This window comes from Eulemur rufifrons, chromosome 7 (assembly GCF_041146395.1).
Source record: "Eulemur rufifrons isolate Redbay chromosome 7, OSU_ERuf_1, whole genome shotgun sequence".
NCBI classification, from domain to species: domain Eukaryota; kingdom Metazoa; phylum Chordata; class Mammalia; order Primates; family Lemuridae; genus Eulemur; species Eulemur rufifrons.
In genome coordinates this window covers 260,368,061-260,388,515 of record NC_090989.1, presented here as the reverse complement: position 1 = coordinate 260,388,515, position 20,455 = coordinate 260,368,061, and the positions used below count along the sequence as shown (strand labels likewise).

Sequence of the window (20,455 nt, the reverse complement as noted above, 5' to 3'; positions counted from 1 at the left end):
CAAGATATTCCAGGCCCATCTTGATCTCTCCCTGTACAATTTCTAGAACTAGCCCTGGTTCCTTTTAGTGGAGATCTGTATTTAGAAAGCAAGATCTGGTACTAGGTGTACAATGGTTATTGGCATGTCACTGCTTCCAGGCCCTACTGGTGAATCTAGGAAGTATACACATTTATATTTGTATTAATTTCTATACCTATATCTTGCTTTCATTTCCCTATTTATCTTCCTTTATGTATATCACTTTCTGTCTACGTCTATTGAAAACCTTGTATTCACACTGATACCTCCAATTCTAATTCAACACAGTAGGGTTTATTCTAGTTTTCTTCCTTTCCATATTTGTAATTCTCTCTGTGACAGTGAGACACGTGGCTGTTTTATATCTAATATGTTTACTTGTTACTTTCTGTATCCCCTTGTGTTTTACCAATTTTCCATTTCTTTTGCTTCAAACTCTGCCATGAGGATGTCCTCTTCACCCCACTGTCCCCACAGACATTCCCCTCAGCTTGCTTGGGTTTTGAGACTTCACGCAAGGTTGATCTGGTTCTGACACACCTTGACTTTTCTCCCCTCCTCAGTTGTGCCCTTGTCATTCCATTGAGGTCTTTAGGGATTTCCTGTTCACCCCTCTCAGACTTCGGCACTCACATTCTGAATCTTTCACCCTGTGGATGCTTTCCTCACCCCATTAGGGCTTTGACAGCTCACTCTGAGCCATCTGCCTCACTCTCCCCCTGGTGAGCAGACATTTTCCATACCCCATTTGTGTTCTAATATCTTCTTCCAGTCTGCCTTTCTTTGCAGCCTTCTTTGTAGTCTCTTTTTGGGAGATCCGCAACCAGGAGTTGGGATCCACACCCCTGTCTTGTGTGTATGTGCCTTTTATTCTGCTTGGGCTCTGACAGCCCAAACTGAGCCATTCTTCCATGTTGGTATCTCCCTTACTCCACCCAGGCTCCAAAATATCATGCTGTGAAGAGCAAGTAAAGGTGCTGTCCTCAACACTGTTGGGTTACTAGAACGTTTGCTGGTGGATGGTGAGCATAGATGTCCTCCTCTCCCAGCTCAGGCTATGACACTGTGCCAGGCAGCTCAACTATATATTATACAGATATATGATATTTACAAAAAGTACAACTACATATTATAACTGACTTGCTATTTCAAGGGTTTTTATAATGAAAGGAAAATATTCAAAATAAGATTATCTATTGCCTCTGAAAGAGTGAAATTATGAGTGTCCTTTAAGAATTTATATAATTGATATATTTTTTCAGCAATTGCATATTGGAGAATGACATACACTGGTTTTGTCTAACTTAGCTCAAGTGAACTCTTCAGATTTTTCAATATTTATCTTCCTTTATTTTTTCCTAATTTTAAAAATTAGCTGTTATTTTACCAAAATATTTTAGAATTGTCATTTGGTAAATGAAATAATACATAAATTCCAGTTCTCTTATCTCCGTGTATTAAATGAGATACTTGAACCATATTTTACTATCCTTTTAAATTTTTAATCAATTAATTAAACAGTAAATTACTGCCAACTGTTTTTAATTAGCTTGACATTAGACTTTATACAGAGAACAGTGAGCCATTGGGATGATTTGAGAAGCTAACAAATGATTATAATAGAAAAGGAAAATTGCTGTAGTGGAGATAAAGGTTAGGGCAGCACAGAGGAGGGAATAATTAACTTGGGGAAAATTTTGGATGGTGTTGTAGAGGATAGAACACTTGACCTGTCTTCTATGAAATTGTTAGGATTTCACCAGAAAAGGAGAAATGTGAAAATGCACATGAAATAGCATATACTATTGTCATTAGGTATGAAAGAACATGACATAATTAGGTAATGACACAGTAATTGGAACACAGCATGTGCGAAGGGATTGGAGGATGGTCAGGGAAGGAAGGTGAAATACATAGTTGTGTATGGAGGTTGGGGCCCGATCAATTCCCTGGATAAAAGAAAAAGCAAGAATAAAACAACAAGGAAAAAAACTGTGAAACAGTTTTCCAAAAGAGAGGGCTGAAAAACCATGTTTTGTTAAGCAGACATATGGGCTGGATTTTCTTAGAGAGTCTCAATTAAAATATTTTTATTATTTATAAAAGTTTACTCTTACTTTTTAGATCACTTGTCCCTACGTTTTTATGAGATCACAGTCATTTTCATACAGTGATCTAACCTGTTAATGTTCAAATTTCTTTCTAACTCTGAAATTCTGTGACTCCATATATATGACGTTTCTTTTGTTCTGTTTATCTTTAAAATCCGTGCCTTAAATTTGTGAGCTTATATTGTGCAGAAACTCAAAAGTGTCAGCGTGTTCTCATTTCCTGCAGAACCAGTGTCTGCCCATCAATTTTCTCATAGCTCCATGCACCTCTGTATTCCTCAGGCTGTAGATGATAGGATTGAGCATGGGGGTGACCACACCATAGAACAGGGCAATCAGCTTATCAAAAGTAGAATCTTTGGACTTCAGCTTCATGTACATGAAGAGGATTGTCCCATAAAACACAATCACTACTGTCATGTGGGCTGAGCAGGTAGAAAAAGCCTTTTTCCTTCCTTCAGCTGACTTGATTCTTAGTACAGTAGAAAGGATGAAAACGTAGGAGATACAAATCAGCAGTAATGGAGAAAACAAAAATATGACATTGCCCAACATTATAATAATCTCATTCAAGGAAATATCTGTGCAAGCCAGCTTGACAAAGGCCAGTATTTCACAAACAAAGTGATTAATGACATTTTTTCCACAGAAGGGCAACCGCACTGCAAGAATAGTCTCTGTCAATGCGTTGAGAAAGCCTAGTCCCCAGGAGAGAGCCGCCATCTGAACACAAAGGGCCTTGTTTACGATGATGGGGTATCTCAGAGGGTTGCAGATTGCCACATAACGGTCATACGCCATCACTGCTAGGAGCACACACTCTGTGGATCCCATAGTGTAAGAGACGGACATTTGAACAACACATCTAGTGAAGGAGATGGTTTTTTTCTCAGATAGGAAGTGGATCAGCATTGAAGGGATAAAAGAGGATGTGTACCAGATGTCTAGAAAGGAGAGATTGCCAAGGAAGAAGTACATGGGAGTGTGGAGGCGGGCGTCCAGGAGAGTCAGGGTGATCAGAGTGCTGTTCCCCAGGAGGATTACCAGGTACATCACCAAGCACAGCACAAAAAGAAGTTTTTCAGCTCTTGGGTACTCAGAAAGTCCCTGCAGTATGAACTCAATCTCTGTCCAATTGGTCCTTCCCATTTATACCTGGAGTTTAATGAGTCTGTACAATATTATCATATGAAGTGAGAGATAATTGGGATGGGAGGGACAAGTGTGTCAGAACTAGGTGGAGTGAGTGTTGGTAACAGAGGTGAGTTTAGATTTTGGGACTCATCTGCTAGCTCATAAGGCAGTGATTGAAGGCACATAGTAATTACACTGGTAGCTTATTAAAAATGCAGGCTTCTGTATTTCATTTCCTGAGATTGTGATGCACAAGGTCTGAGGCAGAGAAGAACATTTGCGTTTTTAACAAACATCTGTTATTTCTAATACAGTTGATCCACAGACCCCACTTTGAAAAATCAATATTTTGGAGAAAGCATGCATTAATCTGTTCAACAAAGATTTATGTATTTTATTTCATACCATGCCAATCATTAACAATACCATTGATATAGGGTCTTATAGTTTACAAATATTGTCACACAATTTATCATCAGTATAATTCTCTGAGGAAAAATTAAGACTAGAGAGAAACTTATATAAAATTATATTAAATGAGGGAGCTGCTATGCAAATCTTCATTTTCTGACTTTAAATCTCACTATTAAAAAATACACTTCATAGCCCTCCCAAAATTATGCAAGTTGTCTAAGGTGTGGGAATCAGGAATCTCTGTCATATATATATGTATTATATTATATATATAATATATATGTTATATATATATTATATATATATAAAATACATTACTCTCCAGGTGATTTTTAATGTGCAACTGAGGAAGAGACCCATTCATCTTGTGGAGTGCTTCCAAACTTTATTATTCTTACAAATCACCTGGGGAATTTTGTTAGAGATTCTGATTTAGTAGATCTGAGGTGAGTTCTGAAATCCACATTTATTAGTATTTTCCCAGGTAATGCTGATAATGCTTGTCTGCAGAACACACTTAAGTAGCAAGGTCTTTAGACCATCTGCCTCCAATAGTCTTGGAAAGTATTGATGCTTCAAATAGCAATTGGAGAGTAGACAATTTAATCATTATTAAAGAGATGTTTATAATTCTATTGGCTATGAAAGCAAGCACTCTCATCCAACTCAAGCTGCACCCTATTTTGGAGGCATACATTACAAAGAGGGTAGGATGTGATGGGTAGGCCAGCATACACTCTTTTTTGGTATTAAGATTGGAATTTGCCTATAACTGCATGTATCAACCTAATATGAATCTGCCAGTGAAATTGTGAAATTCTCTGAAAGTCTATGTGGAAGATTTTTCAGGGAAGATAAGATTTGGGTAGAATGCTCACTCTTCTCTTTTCTGGGAACAGCTGCTAAAAGTCGATTCCTATTTGGCAATTAATTTCAGAAAATAATTATGGTGTACATTTAGTATCCTAATGGCCCTGAGATAGTTGCTGCCATAAAAATTTCACTTGTTGGGAGAATTGGTTAGCCACTTGTAGAAGACTGAAACAGGACCCACAGCTTTCACCTCTCACAAAAATCAAATCACGGTGGATAACAGACTTAAACCTTAGGCGTGATACAATCAGAATTCTAGAAGAAAATGTAGAAAAGACTCTTACAGACATTGGCCTAGGCAAAGAATTTATGAAGAAGACCCCCAAGGCAATCACAGCAGCAACAAAAATAAATGAATGGGACATGATTAAATTTAAAAGCTTCTGCACAGCCAAAGAAACAGTCCAGAGAATAAACAGACCACCTACAGAATGGGAAAAAATTTTTGCATACTACGCATCAGATAAAGGACTGATAACAAGAATCTATTTAGAACTCAGGAAAATCAGCAAGAAAAAATCAAGCAACCCTATCAAAAAGTGGGCAAATGACATGAATAGAAACTTCTCGAAAGAAGATATAAGAATGGCTAACAAACATATGAAAAAATGCTCAACATCCCTAATCATCAGAGAAATGCAAATCAAAACCACAATGAGATATCACTTAACCCCAATGAGAATGGCCTTTATCAAAAAAACCCAAAACAACACATGTTGGCGTGGGTGTGGAGAGACAGGAACACTCATACACTGCTGGTGGGACTGCAAACTAGTGCAACCCCTGTGGAAAGCATTATGGAGGTATCTTAAACAGATTCAAGTAGACCTGCCATTTGACCCAGCAATCCCATTACTGGGCATATACCCAAAGGAAAAAAGGTCATTCTTTAACAAAGACACATGTACCCGAATGTTTATAGCAGCACAATTCACAATAACAAAGATGTGGAAACAACCCAAGTGCCCATCAATACATGATTGGATTAGTAAGCTGTGGTATATGTATACCATGGAATATTACTCAGCTATAAGGAATAATGAAGATACGACATCTCTATGGTTCTCCTGGAGAGAGTTGGAACCCATTATATTAAGTGAAGTATCCCAAGAATGGAAAAACAAGCATCACATGTACTCACCAGAAAATTGGTTTCCCTGATCATCACCTAAATACAAATCTGGGAACGACACCAATTGGATATCAGACTGAGGTGGGGGGTGGGGGAGGGGATGGGGGTATGCCTACACAATGAGTGCATTGCGCACCGTTTGGGGAGTGGTAACACTTGAAGGTGCTGACTCGGGAGGGGGGGGTGGGGAAGGGAGGGATATATACCTACACGATGGGTGCAATGCGCACGACCTGGGGAACAGACACGCCTGGAGCTCTGACTTGGGGGGAAAGGCGGTACATGGGCAACGTATGTAACCTGCAATTCTGTATCCCCCATAACAAGATGAAATAAAAAAAAAAAAAATTTCACTTGTAAATATAGAGAAATCACCAACTTGCTTTCATACTTTCAAATGAAAAACAATAACAATATAGAGTAAATTATTTGCATTACTCTTGCAATGCTAGTAAAACTTTTAAGAAGCAATCAACAAACACTGTTGAATGGCATTATGTCTGAAAGTTTTTCTGCATTTAGGTTTACGTCCCGAACATGGATTCCCAGAATCTATTTGGGAACAGGAAATAAAGATTGTTAAGACTCTGGATAATTTCAAATATATTGCTTTCTATGGGACTTGTAGTGTCAAATAATTCCATATTTACCAGATCTTTGTTATTATTGTATATTATCTTTGAAAACAGCTTTTTGTTCTTGTCTAATGCAAGGGGAATTGTTAAATAATCATAGCACATGTACCTGATGGGCCATTATTGCTCCTATTAATATATTTATGGGGAATTTGTATGAACACAAAAGTGATATTTAATTTATGTTTAAATGATCAAGTGAAAACAGAAACAAAAAACAGTGTATGGCATTTTTTTGCAAAACCAAAATCTAAACCAAGATAACCTAGACAGCATAGAAAGGCTGGAAAGAAATATCCAAAATGTTAATGGTTATTTTAGATAGGTTTTTTCCTACTTTTCTGAATTATCCAAATTTCTAAAATAAACATACATAAAGAAAAAATATAATCAAATTAAAAAACTCTGAGGCAGATGTTTATGTTAGAAAGATGAACTCAGAGTACAAAATGTTAAAACAGTTTAAATAGTACAGGGATTGTCTTAGGAGTCTAGAGATTGCACACTGTGGATGAGTTGCCTTTTCTAGTTATCCACGGGAATCCACTATTTCTTTGTATTGGACCTAAAACATTAACAATCCCTGCACTCAAACCATTTGCTTCTGAAAAGTGACACTAGCACTGCAAGCGTAATGCAAAGATACTATCCACACTCAAAACCTTCCAGGTAACAGTCTTTATTGTTTTCAGGAAGTACGTTAAAATAAAGAACTTGAGTTCCTGATTTAATCATATAATCTCAAAAGAGATGGCAAGCTATAGATGCCTAGAACAGAATTGTTGGTAAAAGATGAAATGCATATTTGTAAAAGGCTCTAATCTAGCCTGAATCCTAGCCATCTTCTAAAGTACTAATTTTTTTCACTGAAAAACATGTAACATCCATACCATGAATACTCACTAGGGGAAACAATCCTGTAATCTTCTCTAGCTCTTCTAAAGAGATCAAGTAAGACCATTGACGTTGAGCAAAATTTAGTGGGCATGCCAACTCTCAGTTTATAGATTTTGTAAACTCTAATCCTTAACTAATATACCAAGTGGAAAGACAGATTATTTTAGCTCACAAAGGGAAGGGTAATTGACAATATGTGAGCTCTTAGTATGTATTTGGCACTTCATATAATTTTTATCATTTAATTTTCAAAGTAAATGAAATACTACTGTGACTTGTTTACAGATGAGAAAATTAATTTGAGATTTAAAGGTTAAGGAGAAATTTCAATATGTCATAGTGGTAAGTGCCAGAACTATGATTTAAACTCTTCTCTTTATGATTCCCAAATTCCCATCATTTTTACCACTATTACCACAATGTTTACTTATTTATACAGAATAAAAATTTTATAACACTGTAATTTAATTAGATGCATTGACCTTTCAACCAGGGTCCATGTTACAATTATGTACATAAAGGATACATTTGCCTCTTTTGAAAACTACTTATAAAGATATTATCCACAATAATGAATTCAAACAAAAACTACCCAAAATTCCTTTCCGGTATATTTGGGGAATTAAGGTCTAGTATAGTGGAATTTGATTTATTATATTAATGAAAACTAAAAAAAAAAAATCTTAATACTTTTTCTTTTGCCTTGGCTGCCTGGGGTTCAAACTAACACTTATAATTACTTCTCCCTTCTCTTTCATATTATTTGTTTCTAATTCTATTTTTACCATAAACACTTGTAGTTATGTTTTATCATACCCTTATTGGACATATTTTATATATGAATAATATGTAAATCACCATGTACTCTTTCTTCAGATGACTGGTACTTGAGACTCTAGTGAACCACATTAAATATAATAGTCATTAGCCTACTATTCATAAGGTTTATTACATTGCAAGGAACTGTTTTCCTCATATGAATTAATCATATCTTAAAAGAGATTTCAGACCATGGGACTATATTGGAATTAAGAAGAAAAAAATTAAGTAAAATATCCTGGTGTAGCAGATGGTGCCTGGGTTTTTGTATTTTTTTCATTTACATATATATTTATATTTTTTAAAAGCACAGGCGATGACCACATTAACTCAAAAATCTTCATATATATTGTTAGGATGTTTTCATTTTGAAATAATTACAATAAAATCTCTCTTTATCTTACCTCCTTACTGGATTTTAATATCACCCACACTATTCCATGCTATTAAGTAAAAGGAAATATTCCCAGAATTTGAATTTCATTTACATTTTTCAGATGAGATCAAAAGATTCTCAATTTGGAAGACAGTGGCTCCTCTTTCCTAAAAAAAAAAAAAGAAAACATATATTAAAAAGAATAGCCACAATAGGGCAATTTCTCTGTATATGTATCTTCTTAAGAGCGTGTCAAGGAAATAAAACATTAAGCATAATGGATAATGATGCAACTCTAGTTTTTCCACAATTTGTCCTTAAGTCGACACTTACTCAAGGGAGACTCACCTTCTTTTAAAAGAGGTAAATTCAGCACTTATTTTTATAAACTTCTTCAGTCCCTAAGGTTGTAAGTCAAAAACTTAGGATTCCTTAGGGTTAAAGTCCCTGGCTTCTCTGTATTCCAGAGACCCAATTATCTGGACCTAAGGAAACCTCCCTCCCCCAGCCATACATTTCTTGTAGTATTCACTGAATATGTCTATATTTGATGGCTTTATCATAAATTGGGGCTGGAGTCAGAAAGTCCAAAAGTTCTCAGAAAAGTTAAACTTTCCTTAAGGATTTCTTTCTCTTTTTACTGCATTAGTAATACTAGGTTAACACCATAGAATCCTGAATTTCACCTAGAACTCTTTGTTTTTTTTCTTTTTGTTAACTCTAGACAACATACATTTTTTCTTTATACTAATATAATTGCAGCAAAGATGAATTTTAATTGGCATTTGCCATTTATATCAATAATTTTCTGTGATTTTTAATAGTCCTTATAATCTTTTTTTTAATATTTAGAGAATATTTCATTTAAGTGAAATTACTATAATATGGTCTACAATTTTTGTATTGTTGGACATTTTAATTTGTTTTTAATTTTTTGAGATTTTTATATACTGAGAGCTTGTTCTCCCTTTCCTTCCTGGCCGTGTGGCAGCTACAGCTACATCACCTTGAAGTTGGCCCAAGTTTGGGGCATAGCTTAGTGTTAAACTCTCAAAATAACACTGGTTGTGGACTTGCAATCAAGAAGGGCGGGGCCCTTTTCAGTTGAGCAGCCTGGGCAAGGAACCGTGGGCAGGATGGTCTGCTCACATCTCAGTCTCGCAGGGGCCTATAGCAGGGCAGTGAGAATTGTCCCACATGTGTGTAGAAGAGCTTGGCTCTTGTTACCTTGGACCTGTGACCATAGCGGGTAGGGCACTTCCCAGGCAGGCTGTGTTGGAGGAGACTGTGGGGACCGCAGTTCTCATGAGACTTGGTCTCACAGCAGCCTGTTGCAGGGTGGTGGGTATTGACCTACATATATTTTGGAAAGCCTGGTTTCCCTGTCCCTCCCCATGTGAGCAGCAGCTGCAGCCTAGTCAGCCCAAACATGGTCTGAAGGCATGGTGCAGCCCAGTGTTAAACTCTCAAAATGATGCCTTGGGTCTGCAACCAGGGAGGCTCGGGCCCCACCCCGGTAAGCAGTGTTGGCAAGAAAACAGAAAATGCTATGCGCTCATGTCTGTCTTAACAGCAGCTTGTAGCAGGGCAGTGGGGACCTTTCCAGGATGGGTGGGAGTGCTTGGGCTCCTCCATCCCTTCTCAGAGCTGCACAGGGGCTGTAGGCACATCTGCAGTTCCTGGTATCTAGGCTTCTCCAGTGGCCCTGGCTCAAGCTGCCCCAGGCTCTGATGCCTGTGAGATTCTGTGTGGGTTCCTTTTATGGAGCAACATCTCTGTGCAATTGCCAGGCAGCTCCTTATGTTAGGCCTGAGATCCATATGTGTCAGGGGGTTCTCTTGTAACCAAGATCCTAAAAGCTCATCCCAGAGTGTGGACCCCTGGGGGCTTTTCTCTTACTGTTTCCCCACATCCAAGAGCTTCTCCTCCTTCTTGGCCAGTACCTGGCCAGGCCAGGCCTGCCCTGATCCCACTCCTTACCCACTTTTGGTGCCTCCTGTCACTTCTCTGGTAAATCTTAGTGTTCTCTCCTATACAATCTGTTCAAAATGTGAGAATCTGCTTACTCTTCTGGTTCCTCTCCATAGAGGACACACATACTACCTATGTAGTTGGCCATTTTGATGTGAAGGGCTGCGTCTGGCTTTTATAGCAATGGAGTGCTTTGGAGTCGGAAACATGGGTTAGGACTCCAGTTTCCTGACTGTGGCTTAGTGACCCTCTAGTAAGCTATTTAAGCTATAAAATGAGTGGTGTAACTATCTTGCAGTACTGTTACATGATAAAGTTTAAAGAGTCATTATCGTGATTTTTGGCATTTAATTGAAACTCCATAAAAGACAGCTAACATTATTATATTTGATTATAAATCAGTGAATCTGAGTATAGTTTGCCTAATGCTGATGCCATCCTAATCACTTTCAATTGGTTTTGGTAAATAAAACAGGTGTGAAAGCATTTTGCTTCATTATGAAGCTATATAAATCAATAGAAAGAATATTAAAATGGATCACTGTCACCAAAGAATGGAATCTATTCCTTGATGAGTTGAGGAAAGTATGGATTGCTTCTATGAGATAAAATTATAAACTTTATTGACTTGATTGCATAAAGTCTTAGCAAGTCATTTAAGATAATTCTATCTAAATTAGAAGAGACTCATTTTTTTTGATAAATGTGTTTGAGTCAGTTTAGTTCAGCAGGCTCATTAGCAAACACAAAGATGAGTAATGCACAGCTCTGACAAGTCTTGAGTTTCTGCTTAATATGGCACTATTGTCAAACTCGTAGAAGTAGAAGGTAGAATGGTGTTTGCCAGGGCCTGGAGGGGGAGGGTAGGAAAAATGAGAAGAGACTGATCAAAGGGTAGAAATTTTCAGTTATAAGATGAACAAGTTCTGGATATCTATTGTACAGTATGGGTAGTGATAGATGTATTAATTAATTTGATTGTGCTAATCATTATACAATGCATACACATATCGAATCATCACATTGTATACTTTGGATATATTTAATCCTTATTTGACAATTAAATATTTAAAAATCAAAGCCAAAATAAAATAAAATGACATTTTTGCAACAACCTCCTAAATGGTCTCTCAGCATCCACTACTATTGCCTTTTTTCAGTATACTCTCCAGACAGTAGCATGGGAGATCTTCTTAAAATGTGATACGTATCAAACCACTACTCTGCTTATTAGTATGTTATATCAGCTGGGTTTCTGCTCTGGTTGTCATCTATGTCTTGTTAATTTTTTTTTTTTAAATATCATCCCTTGCCGGGGCCCAGTTTCACATTCATACTAAACTGGGAAATGACCACAACTTGATATCTTGTGAAGACACTCTTCTAGACAGTGAAATTTGTCTCACAATGAGAGAAAATGCTGCAATACATGTTCAAGATTTTCATGTGCAGCACGGGTAGAAAATATTTAGGAGAAACAAGGCTCATACTTTCAAGAGTCAGGGCTGTCATTCTAGCAACATTCACTACTACGTCCTTGAGCCTCGGCTCCATAAAGACATGAGCTCTTTCAAACCACTCCCATGCTCATCTTTGGGCATTTCCTCTGTAGCCAGGGCTGAGCTAGAAGCATCCTGCTTCTCCTAGAGCTCTGTGTGGAGTGGGGTGAGTGAGGAGCATGGTATGGCAGAAACACTGCAGTTGGTACGTCAGCACAGCCCAATTCTCTTCTCACTGCAGATGCCTATGTCCAGTGCTACCAAATGTAAAAGGGACATATATGGATAATAGTTTAGTTGTGCTTATTGCTAGGTAATGGTGAAAATGACCTCTTTATCTGCGTTCTCAAATGACATCACAAATTTGAGCAATCATGAAAAATCCCCAAAAAACGGTAAACCAACTTGATCAACCCTTGTTCATATTTGTGCTATATTCAATATAAATATATTCTCAATGGATTATCTCATGGGCGGCTAATCATATCGCTGCTGTTGGAAAGCTTGGACATCCCATCTTAAAATTTCTGTGAAAGATGCTCATATAACTAGATTCACATCAACAGTCTGTTATTTCAGGGTGGTCATGATTATTCCACAGTGATTCTGAATCAGTATGATGGATAGTCATATTACAAAAGTGCACTGTTAGTATGATCACTTATTTACCATTCTTTGTTTATTTTCTGTTCATCATCTTACTGAGCTCCTACTTTGTGCCATCTTTAAATGTCATTATAGATCATGTTAATCAGAATTATGGAAAAATATTAATACTTAATACCATCCTAGGTACTGTGGGGTTGTCCTATAGCATTCTACCCTATGATTGTCCTGGATTTGTGTGAACCCTGAAAGAGAAAGAAATCTCCACTCAAAAGTTGGAACCATTCTATTTCCACGCTACTCTCATTATTTTTTTTTAAAAATTACAACATTAATTATGTGGCCCGGAATTAATTTCCCAAGATGAAAATGAACCACTTGCAAAATTTAATGTATTCTGGGGATCACAAACTCAAATATTTTCACTGCTATATAATTAATGTTATTTTAGTAAAACAGACTGGATAAAAAGCAACATGGAAGGGTGAGGACTGTGGAAAATCTCTTTGATTCCATGTGGCTAAACAAAATGCATGTGCTCTCATATTCCCTTTCTTACCAGTTTATCACTGTGACTCTGTATTTTTATTGGAGCATGTGTTCTTTGCCCTAATTACACTTTCTGAATGACTTGCTGATGGCAATGCATAGAGGACTACTTCCTTTTCCCAGCATAAAGGGATTACACTTTTAGAATTTTCCACATGATGATCTTGTACTTTTTTTTTCATGTTCAGTTATAACTTAGGAGAAATCAATCTCCTAGGAACAGTCTCAGATTCCCTCCACAAAACTTGTGGAGGGAAGAGTGTTGTTAAAAAGTTACAAGTTTACTTTAACAAGCTTGACTTTAGACTGTTAGGCATGTGGGATCCCATCCCTAAGTAACCTATTTGTACCTTGGTCTCCAAGAGAAGTAGGTCAGTCAACTTTTAATGATGTCCTCTGAGATGTAGTTACCTGCTCAGGTGTAAATATTAGAGTGTGTTTTATATTCCTGTGGGAGGAGATTACCAAGGTAGGAGATAACAAGTAGAAAAGAAATAATATCTTCCTATGTTGGTTGGCCTCTTTGGAAGCACCATGTTTTACACGGTTAAAGGTCATATAGAACTGAAAATTGTCATTATCTATTTGCTAAAGCGATGAATAGGGAAGTCTTGACAGGTCTTTTAGCAGTCCAAAAAATGGAGCTATATGGTGGGATAATGGGAAGTGTATGGATTTTTGAGTCTCTTTAATAGTGTTCCAATCCCCACCATGCCACTTCATAGCTGTGTGAACTAGGGTAGTTCATATAACTTTTTAGACTCCACATTTCTTATTGTATAAAATCATTTATATCTTCAGGTTTTTATTAGGATTAAATGTGTCTGTGACATAAGTGATATTTAATGTGTTTTATTCCTGAGCTACAGAAAACATTAGTCACTGAAGTGGTTGCTTCAATTTTAATTAATTTGCCACAGGGAAAAGATTTCTTCCTTCCTTTTCCAACTTCTCTGGAAACCTCATGGATGTTGTTCAGAGTTAGTAAAAAAATTTTCCTATCTGGGCTCAGGAAAATAATTCCTCTTTTATCTTTGTTTAGAGTCCTACTGATCCTATGACAACATTGGACTTACCACTGGTGACTCTCCAATCTGCCCTAGAGGAGCCATTCTTGAACTCATTGGGTGGGAATCCCTCTTATCCATAGTAGTATATCTGAGATCTTTGCTGTCAGTATCTCCAGTTTCCTTTCTTAGAGTTAGTATATTCCCTTTTAGGCATTTTTGAGGCTCTCCATTTTGTGATCTCTGTGACTCTATGTAGCCAAGCCTCTCTTTCTGCCCTTTGGGCAGCCTACCACTTGCCTCTCTTTTCAGTGGTTGTTCTTCTTTCTTCCCTAAAAAGTGGAGTGAGGTTAGTAATGGTTGCTCTGCTTTTCTCAAACACTGCGAACACATTACCTATAATATTTGCATCAAGAATCACACCATCTCTGGCATCAAGTTGAATGTCCATCAGTCTTTCAGTTTGCATCTCCATATACTGGCTGGATTCCATCCACCTGGTGATTCACTATCACCCCAAGTAAACCTGTTTATAATTGAACTCACCCTATTCCTCTAGCTCCTTGGTTTGTTGAAATAAGCACCTTTTCTCTAGAGTGAGAGAAGTGTTGTAAATGTGGATAAGTGAGCTAATACATTTAATCTTTACTATAAACTTAAAAAACTGGGGTTTAGAGAGGTTGAATCTCTTGTGTAGGCTATAGATTAGTAAGGTAGTTGTGGAAGGGAGATTCCAATCTAAACAGTTTGACTGCATATCCATCCTCCTAACCACTAAATTTTTCTGCCTTCTTTAATGAACCAAAAATTCATGAACCCTTTCATCTTCCCTAAAGTGCATAACCATGCTGAAAACCTGTGACTTTAGGTTTATTCAGCAATTTTCTTGTTGGTTAAAGCCCTTGGTCCTCGTGCTTACTGTCCACTACCTGAGAATACAGGGGTATCCATGAATTTCTCGGGGGGATGATGCAACCAATCAGAATGGACACTAATTATAAACAACCAATACAGCTATACCAGTGGCTACACTCTCAGGACTGGTTTTATAAGTTTTTTATTGTAATTTTATTTTATTTTTTTGGTTTTAATATTTTCTCTGACCTTGTATGCAAGGGATGATATTTAGCTGGCACACATTAATTACTGTGGTCACATTGGTTGTTTATGGCAGGAATTCATTCTGATTTATTGGAACATTTGCTGTAGAAGTTAAATATTTTGAATATTACTGCTACTCAGTCATTAGAAGTGTGTTTTAATTGTCCCAGGTTATAGAACTTTTTAATTAATTACCTTTAATTGTATATAGGAAAGAGAATGTAGACTGGTTAATATTGTTTTTTTGAAATTTGCTGATTCTTTCAGCCTAACATAATATCAATTTTTGCATATATTCCAACGTGTCCTTTAGAAGAACATGTATTTTATAATAGCTGGGTTGTTAAGCTTATTAATGTGTTTTTCCGAATCTCTTTCATCCTTATAAATAATTGTTTATTCTTTTAGTGCTTGAGAGGGATATGTAGTTATATTCAGTTTTCCTTTATATATTGATGCTATCTTATTAGGGGAATAAAGCTTAGAATTATGCATCTTCCTGGTTAAGTGAACTTTTATCATAATACAACTACCTCTTTTACTTCTAATAATGCTTTTTTGATATTAAATTCACTTCGTCACATATTAATATAGCAACATTAGCTTTTGGTTATTACTTATCTACTATATTTTTTCTATCTTTTAATTTAAACCCTTAAACTTTTTTCACACGTTAGATATAGTTCTTGTAAACATGTAGATTAAAATAAAATAAAAAGTTGCATATCCTTTTAAAATAAAAGGTTATTCATCTAATATAATATTATTTTTAAAACTATGAGTTTAGTTCATTTACTTTGATTATTGTTATTATGAGTGTGAACTCTAAGGGCAATTTGCTTCTGTATGTGCTTAGTGATTTGCGATTGTAAATTCAATTTTTCTATGGGAATCCTGCATAATTAAATTGAAGGTGACATCCTCCAGAAAGCATTTGATCTGCTTTTGCTGGGAATAAGGAAGTGGGACTGACATGAAACCATAAGGGCTGCTGCTAGTCCATATGTTGCATGTGTGAATATTGGAAAATGTGCCTCATCTTAAGACACTTGATCTCTAGCTTTTGAGAAATTACTATTGATATTACTAGAACAAGACACTTTTCTGCCATTTCCCTGAAAATTGTTATGATAAATATTCAAGTCTATGCCTTCTAGGTTGTAAATAGCATATTCCTAAATGTGGTGCAATTACGTAAAGTACATCTTGTAAAACCATCCATAGTGATCCTGAAAACTCTCTTTTCCCCATTAGAGGGTTGAGGTCTAAAGGAGGAGTCCCAGGTTCAAATCTTCAAATTTGTATAAGGCTTAAGACCCATTTGCACAGCTGATACTGGTATTTCCCATCAGGCTAATCCTATGGCTACTGCTTTCTTGCTGGTCTTTCAGCTTTGTTTCATCTCATAGCTTCTTCCCTTATTTGAGGCATGTGTATGTTTGTGTGTCAGAATCGGCTTGGTTAGGATGGTTTAGGATGCCCTAACAAACAGCCTCTAAACCTCTATGGTTTAGCACAATAAAGGCTTACTTATTGATCCTGCTACATGTACAATGTGTCGTAAGCAGCAAGGAAGCTCTGACCAAGTAACTTAAGAGCTTAGGGTACTGGAGGCTCCATCTTGAAATGTACTTTTCCACCTGGCAAGGGGAAGAGAGAGTGGCTGGATCACTCACTGGCAAATGAATGTTTCTATCTGGAAATGATAAATATCACTTGCACTAGAATTTCACTGGTCAAACCAAAGAAAATTTGGCTCAGCTTCAAGGGCAATGGTAATGTTTCTGTGTTCCTGGAAGGAGAACCAGAATGTTCAGTAAATAGCACTAATCACTAACACAGGACATTAAATAGGGGATTTCTTAAAGAAAGCATTCACTTTTTGTAATGCCAAATACATATCAATAAGTAAGTTTCATTTGGTGTCCAATAGTAATACAGCAAAAGAGACCCTATTTTTTATAGGGATTAGGTCTTGCTATGTTGCCCAGACTGTTCTCAAACTCCTGGACTCAGGTGACCCTCCTGCCTCGGTTTCCCAAAGTGCTGGGATTATGGGTGTGAGCCAACATACCTGGCCTCTCTCTTCTTTACTGCTACTTCGATTATGTGTACATTGGTACACTATAGTGTCTCACATTTCTCTGAGGTTCAGATTATCATATAATGATTATATGATTATTATGATTATGCCAACTTAGAGTATACTAAGGATACTTTCATAGTCTACATTTTAGAAATAAGAAAGCAACTGCAGAAGAAATGCCTAGTACTTTCTATTATTTAGTTGTGTATGGAAATAGTGGTCAGACACATATTGCTTATGCTCCATCTGATTTGCTACATTTCCCAAGCAGAGAACTTTATATATCATTGAAAATACATATGAATATGTCTTTTATAAAGATACCTCAAGAGAAACTAAAAACTTTACAGGGCTTTTAATTTAACAGAAGGAAAAGCCAAATGACAGACTCAAACCTCTGTGGATATGTTGCTGATAGAGTACTGATTCTGAATTTGGAGAAAAATAGATACATCTAAAACCAATATTGGAAGCAGCTAATTGTCCTGGTGAAGAACCATAGCTGGGGTGATGTTGGTGGTAGGAACAGGAAGCAAATAGGAAGGGGCAAGTCGCTTATTTTCATCCAACCTATCATTCTCCCTCTAGCAATTCTTTTGGCAGAATCTAACAAAAGCTAGATAACAAAGGAGAAATGTGATTTTCAGTGTCCCAATTCTGACTGACAAAGCAGAACATAGAAAGGTAGTTTTGAAGCTGAGAGATAATAGTTTAATAGCATCCATTATTTCCTAACAAATAAGGATGAAAATCTTATGCCAACTCAAAGATTTATGATCTATTAAAGCACACCCAACACTACAAATAATAGAATAGCCAATGTTTATTGGGCATTTAGGATGTTCCAGGCATTATTAAATACAATGCCTGAGTTAACTTATTTAATATTATGCAATTACAATAATTACCTGCTAATAAGACAGGAAAGTGTTATGGGCTTACTGCTACAATTTAGAAGTAGCCGTAGTCTTTTACTTTAGATTTGTGTTTTATATTTTAACTACCACAGACTCCTCAAAGAGCTGGGTAAGGGAGTGCTTTCCTCTGTTGACCATATCTGACTCAATTCCCTCAATGGAAGTGTGGCTTCTATTCCTCACGTGGATGCTGCTCCATATAGCTGCACTCTTCAGTAAATAGAGATCATTTCAATCTGGGGCCATCTCTACTATCTTATCTCCCAGTGCCCAAAACCCTGTAGCTCCTCAGTCCATTGAGCAAATTGACTCAATCTCTTCTACCTCTTTTTATCTTCATATTGGAATTTTCATCAGTCATTAGTTCTGTCTAGTTTTTCTGCTACTTAGGAGCTGCATGATCCAATGCAGAGTAGAAAAGAAGTCCTCATTGAGCACTTATTATATGCTAGCTTCTGTTATAAGTTTTCTGGATGCTATAGGGCAATAAAAAGATCCTATCCTCAGGGAGCTTATATGTATGGTGGACACAAACAGTAAATAAATGACCAAATTAAAAGTTAATATATAATATATCATGTGCTGATTAATATTTACTTTGCATACTAATTAATAACATAATTACCAAGGTTACAAAGTGCTTTGCAGAATACCTTTTGCCTTTATTATTTTCTAATGGTTTAAGAGTGATTTTTTTTTTTTTTGGCTGGGGCTTCCTTAGAAATTTTTAAGTTTTGCATTTCCATAGTTATATGTTTTAAAACCAAGAGCATGTTTTATTTCTATAGTTAGAACAAGAAACTAATATTAACAATTGCAACCAAAATATTTCTGTCATATGGTTTTGAATGCCACATAGTGAATTTGTTTTCACCTGGTAATTTTCTCTTCTGAATTTTGTGTCTGCAGCAGCTTTGAAGTTTGAATCACATAATATAAATCAGTATTCATATTCCATTGGAAAAGCTTTTCCTACATAGCATGTTCTTAACAGCAGCCTTTACATCCTTGTTTCGCAGACTATAGATGAGAGGATTAAGCATCGGGGTCATCACTCCATAAAAGAGGGAGATGAGAGCCTCAATGATGTCTTGGTTTTTTGGATCAACCAAGGTTTTAGACTTGGGCTTTGCATACATGAAGAAGATGGTTCCATAGAATATAATCACCACTGTCAGGTGGGCTGAGCAGGTAGAGAAGGCCTTACGTTTTCCTTCAGCGGAAGGGATCCTCAGAATGGTGGCAATAATAAAAATGTAAGAGATGGAAATAACTAGGAATGGAATAACCAAGACAACCAGGTTTGACCCTGCCATGCTGATCACGTTGATTGAAATATCAGCACAAGCCAGTTTCAGGACAGCCAGAATTTCACAGACAAAATGGCTAATGACATTGTTAGCACAGAATGGTAACTGCATTGCCAGAGATGTCTGTACTACTGAGTCAACAAGCCCAGTGACCCAGGACGCAGCGGCCATGGGCACATAGGCAGCCTTGCTCATGATAACAGGATATCTCAGTGGGTAGCAGATGGCTACATAGCGGTCAAGTGCCATCATGCCCAGGAGCACGCATTCTGTGGCCCCCATGGCAAAGGAGAGGAACATTTGCACCATACATCCAGAGAAGGAAACCCTTTTCCTTACTGTCAGAAAGCTGTCAAGAATTAATGGGGCAGAGGAACTTGTGTAACAAATGTCCAAGAAGGAAAGATTACAGAGGAAGAAATACATGGGGGTGTGCAGGTGAGAGTCATAGATGATAACTGAGATAAGGACTCCATTTCCAAGCAGAATAATCAGGTACATCCACAAAACTAGCACAAAGAAAGTCATCTGGAGCTTTGGGTGGTCAGAAAGCCCCACCAGTACAAATTCTGTCAACATGGAATCATTGGTCTTTTCCATATTACATATACCCTTTCTTCAACAGAAATCTATGCGTGATAAAACAGGAATCTGTTAATACACTGTCTGCAAGAGCTACTTCTTTCAAGAATCGTATTCTGTGTTACTGTAGTTCTGTATTTAGATGCAACAATATAACTCTGGGGAAATTTTCTTACTGTAAATTCAGGCCACTAGAGCAGGAATCCTAACCTGACTTTCTCAAGGTTAAGAGAAAATACATTTGATATAGGACCCTTGGATCCCAAAGTATTTTATTGCCATTATATTGCCAAATTCTGCCTCTTAACCCATTGGTTGCAACTCAGCAGCCTACAGCCTGGATTTAGCAGACAGATGTGTTTTGTTTGGCAGTGATTGTCTGCACTGTGTTTAAATTTGAATTAGAGACCAACAT

General features: G+C 37.0%; 2 protein-coding genes across 2 annotated transcripts; both read right to left on the bottom strand.

Annotated features, from left to right (window-relative positions):
• Positions 1–2,345: 2,345 nt before the first annotated feature.
• Positions 2,346–3,281, bottom strand: LOC138385985 (olfactory receptor 13D1-like). Its single transcript, XM_069472145.1, has one exon. It carries the CDS (start codon positions 3,279–3,281, stop codon positions 2,346–2,348), a length of 936 nt encoding a protein of 311 aa, XP_069328246.1.
• A 15,814-nt stretch (positions 3,282–19,095) lies between these two features.
• On the bottom strand, positions 19,096–20,058 carry LOC138387458 (olfactory receptor 13C8). Its single transcript, XM_069474508.1, has one exon. The coding sequence runs from the start codon at positions 20,056–20,058 to the stop codon at positions 19,096–19,098; it is 963 nt and encodes a 320-aa protein (XP_069330609.1).
• Between the last annotated feature and the right edge of the window lie 397 nt (positions 20,059–20,455).

Excerpts from the sequence above, each read along its gene's own strand:
- LOC138385985 (XM_069472145.1), bottom strand. The coding sequence starts at position 3,281 with ATGGGAAGGACCAATTGGACAGAGATTGAGTTCATACTGCAGGGACTT.
- LOC138387458 (XM_069474508.1), bottom strand. The coding sequence starts at position 20,058 with ATGGAAAAGACCAATGATTCCATGTTGACAGAATTTGTACTGGTGGGG.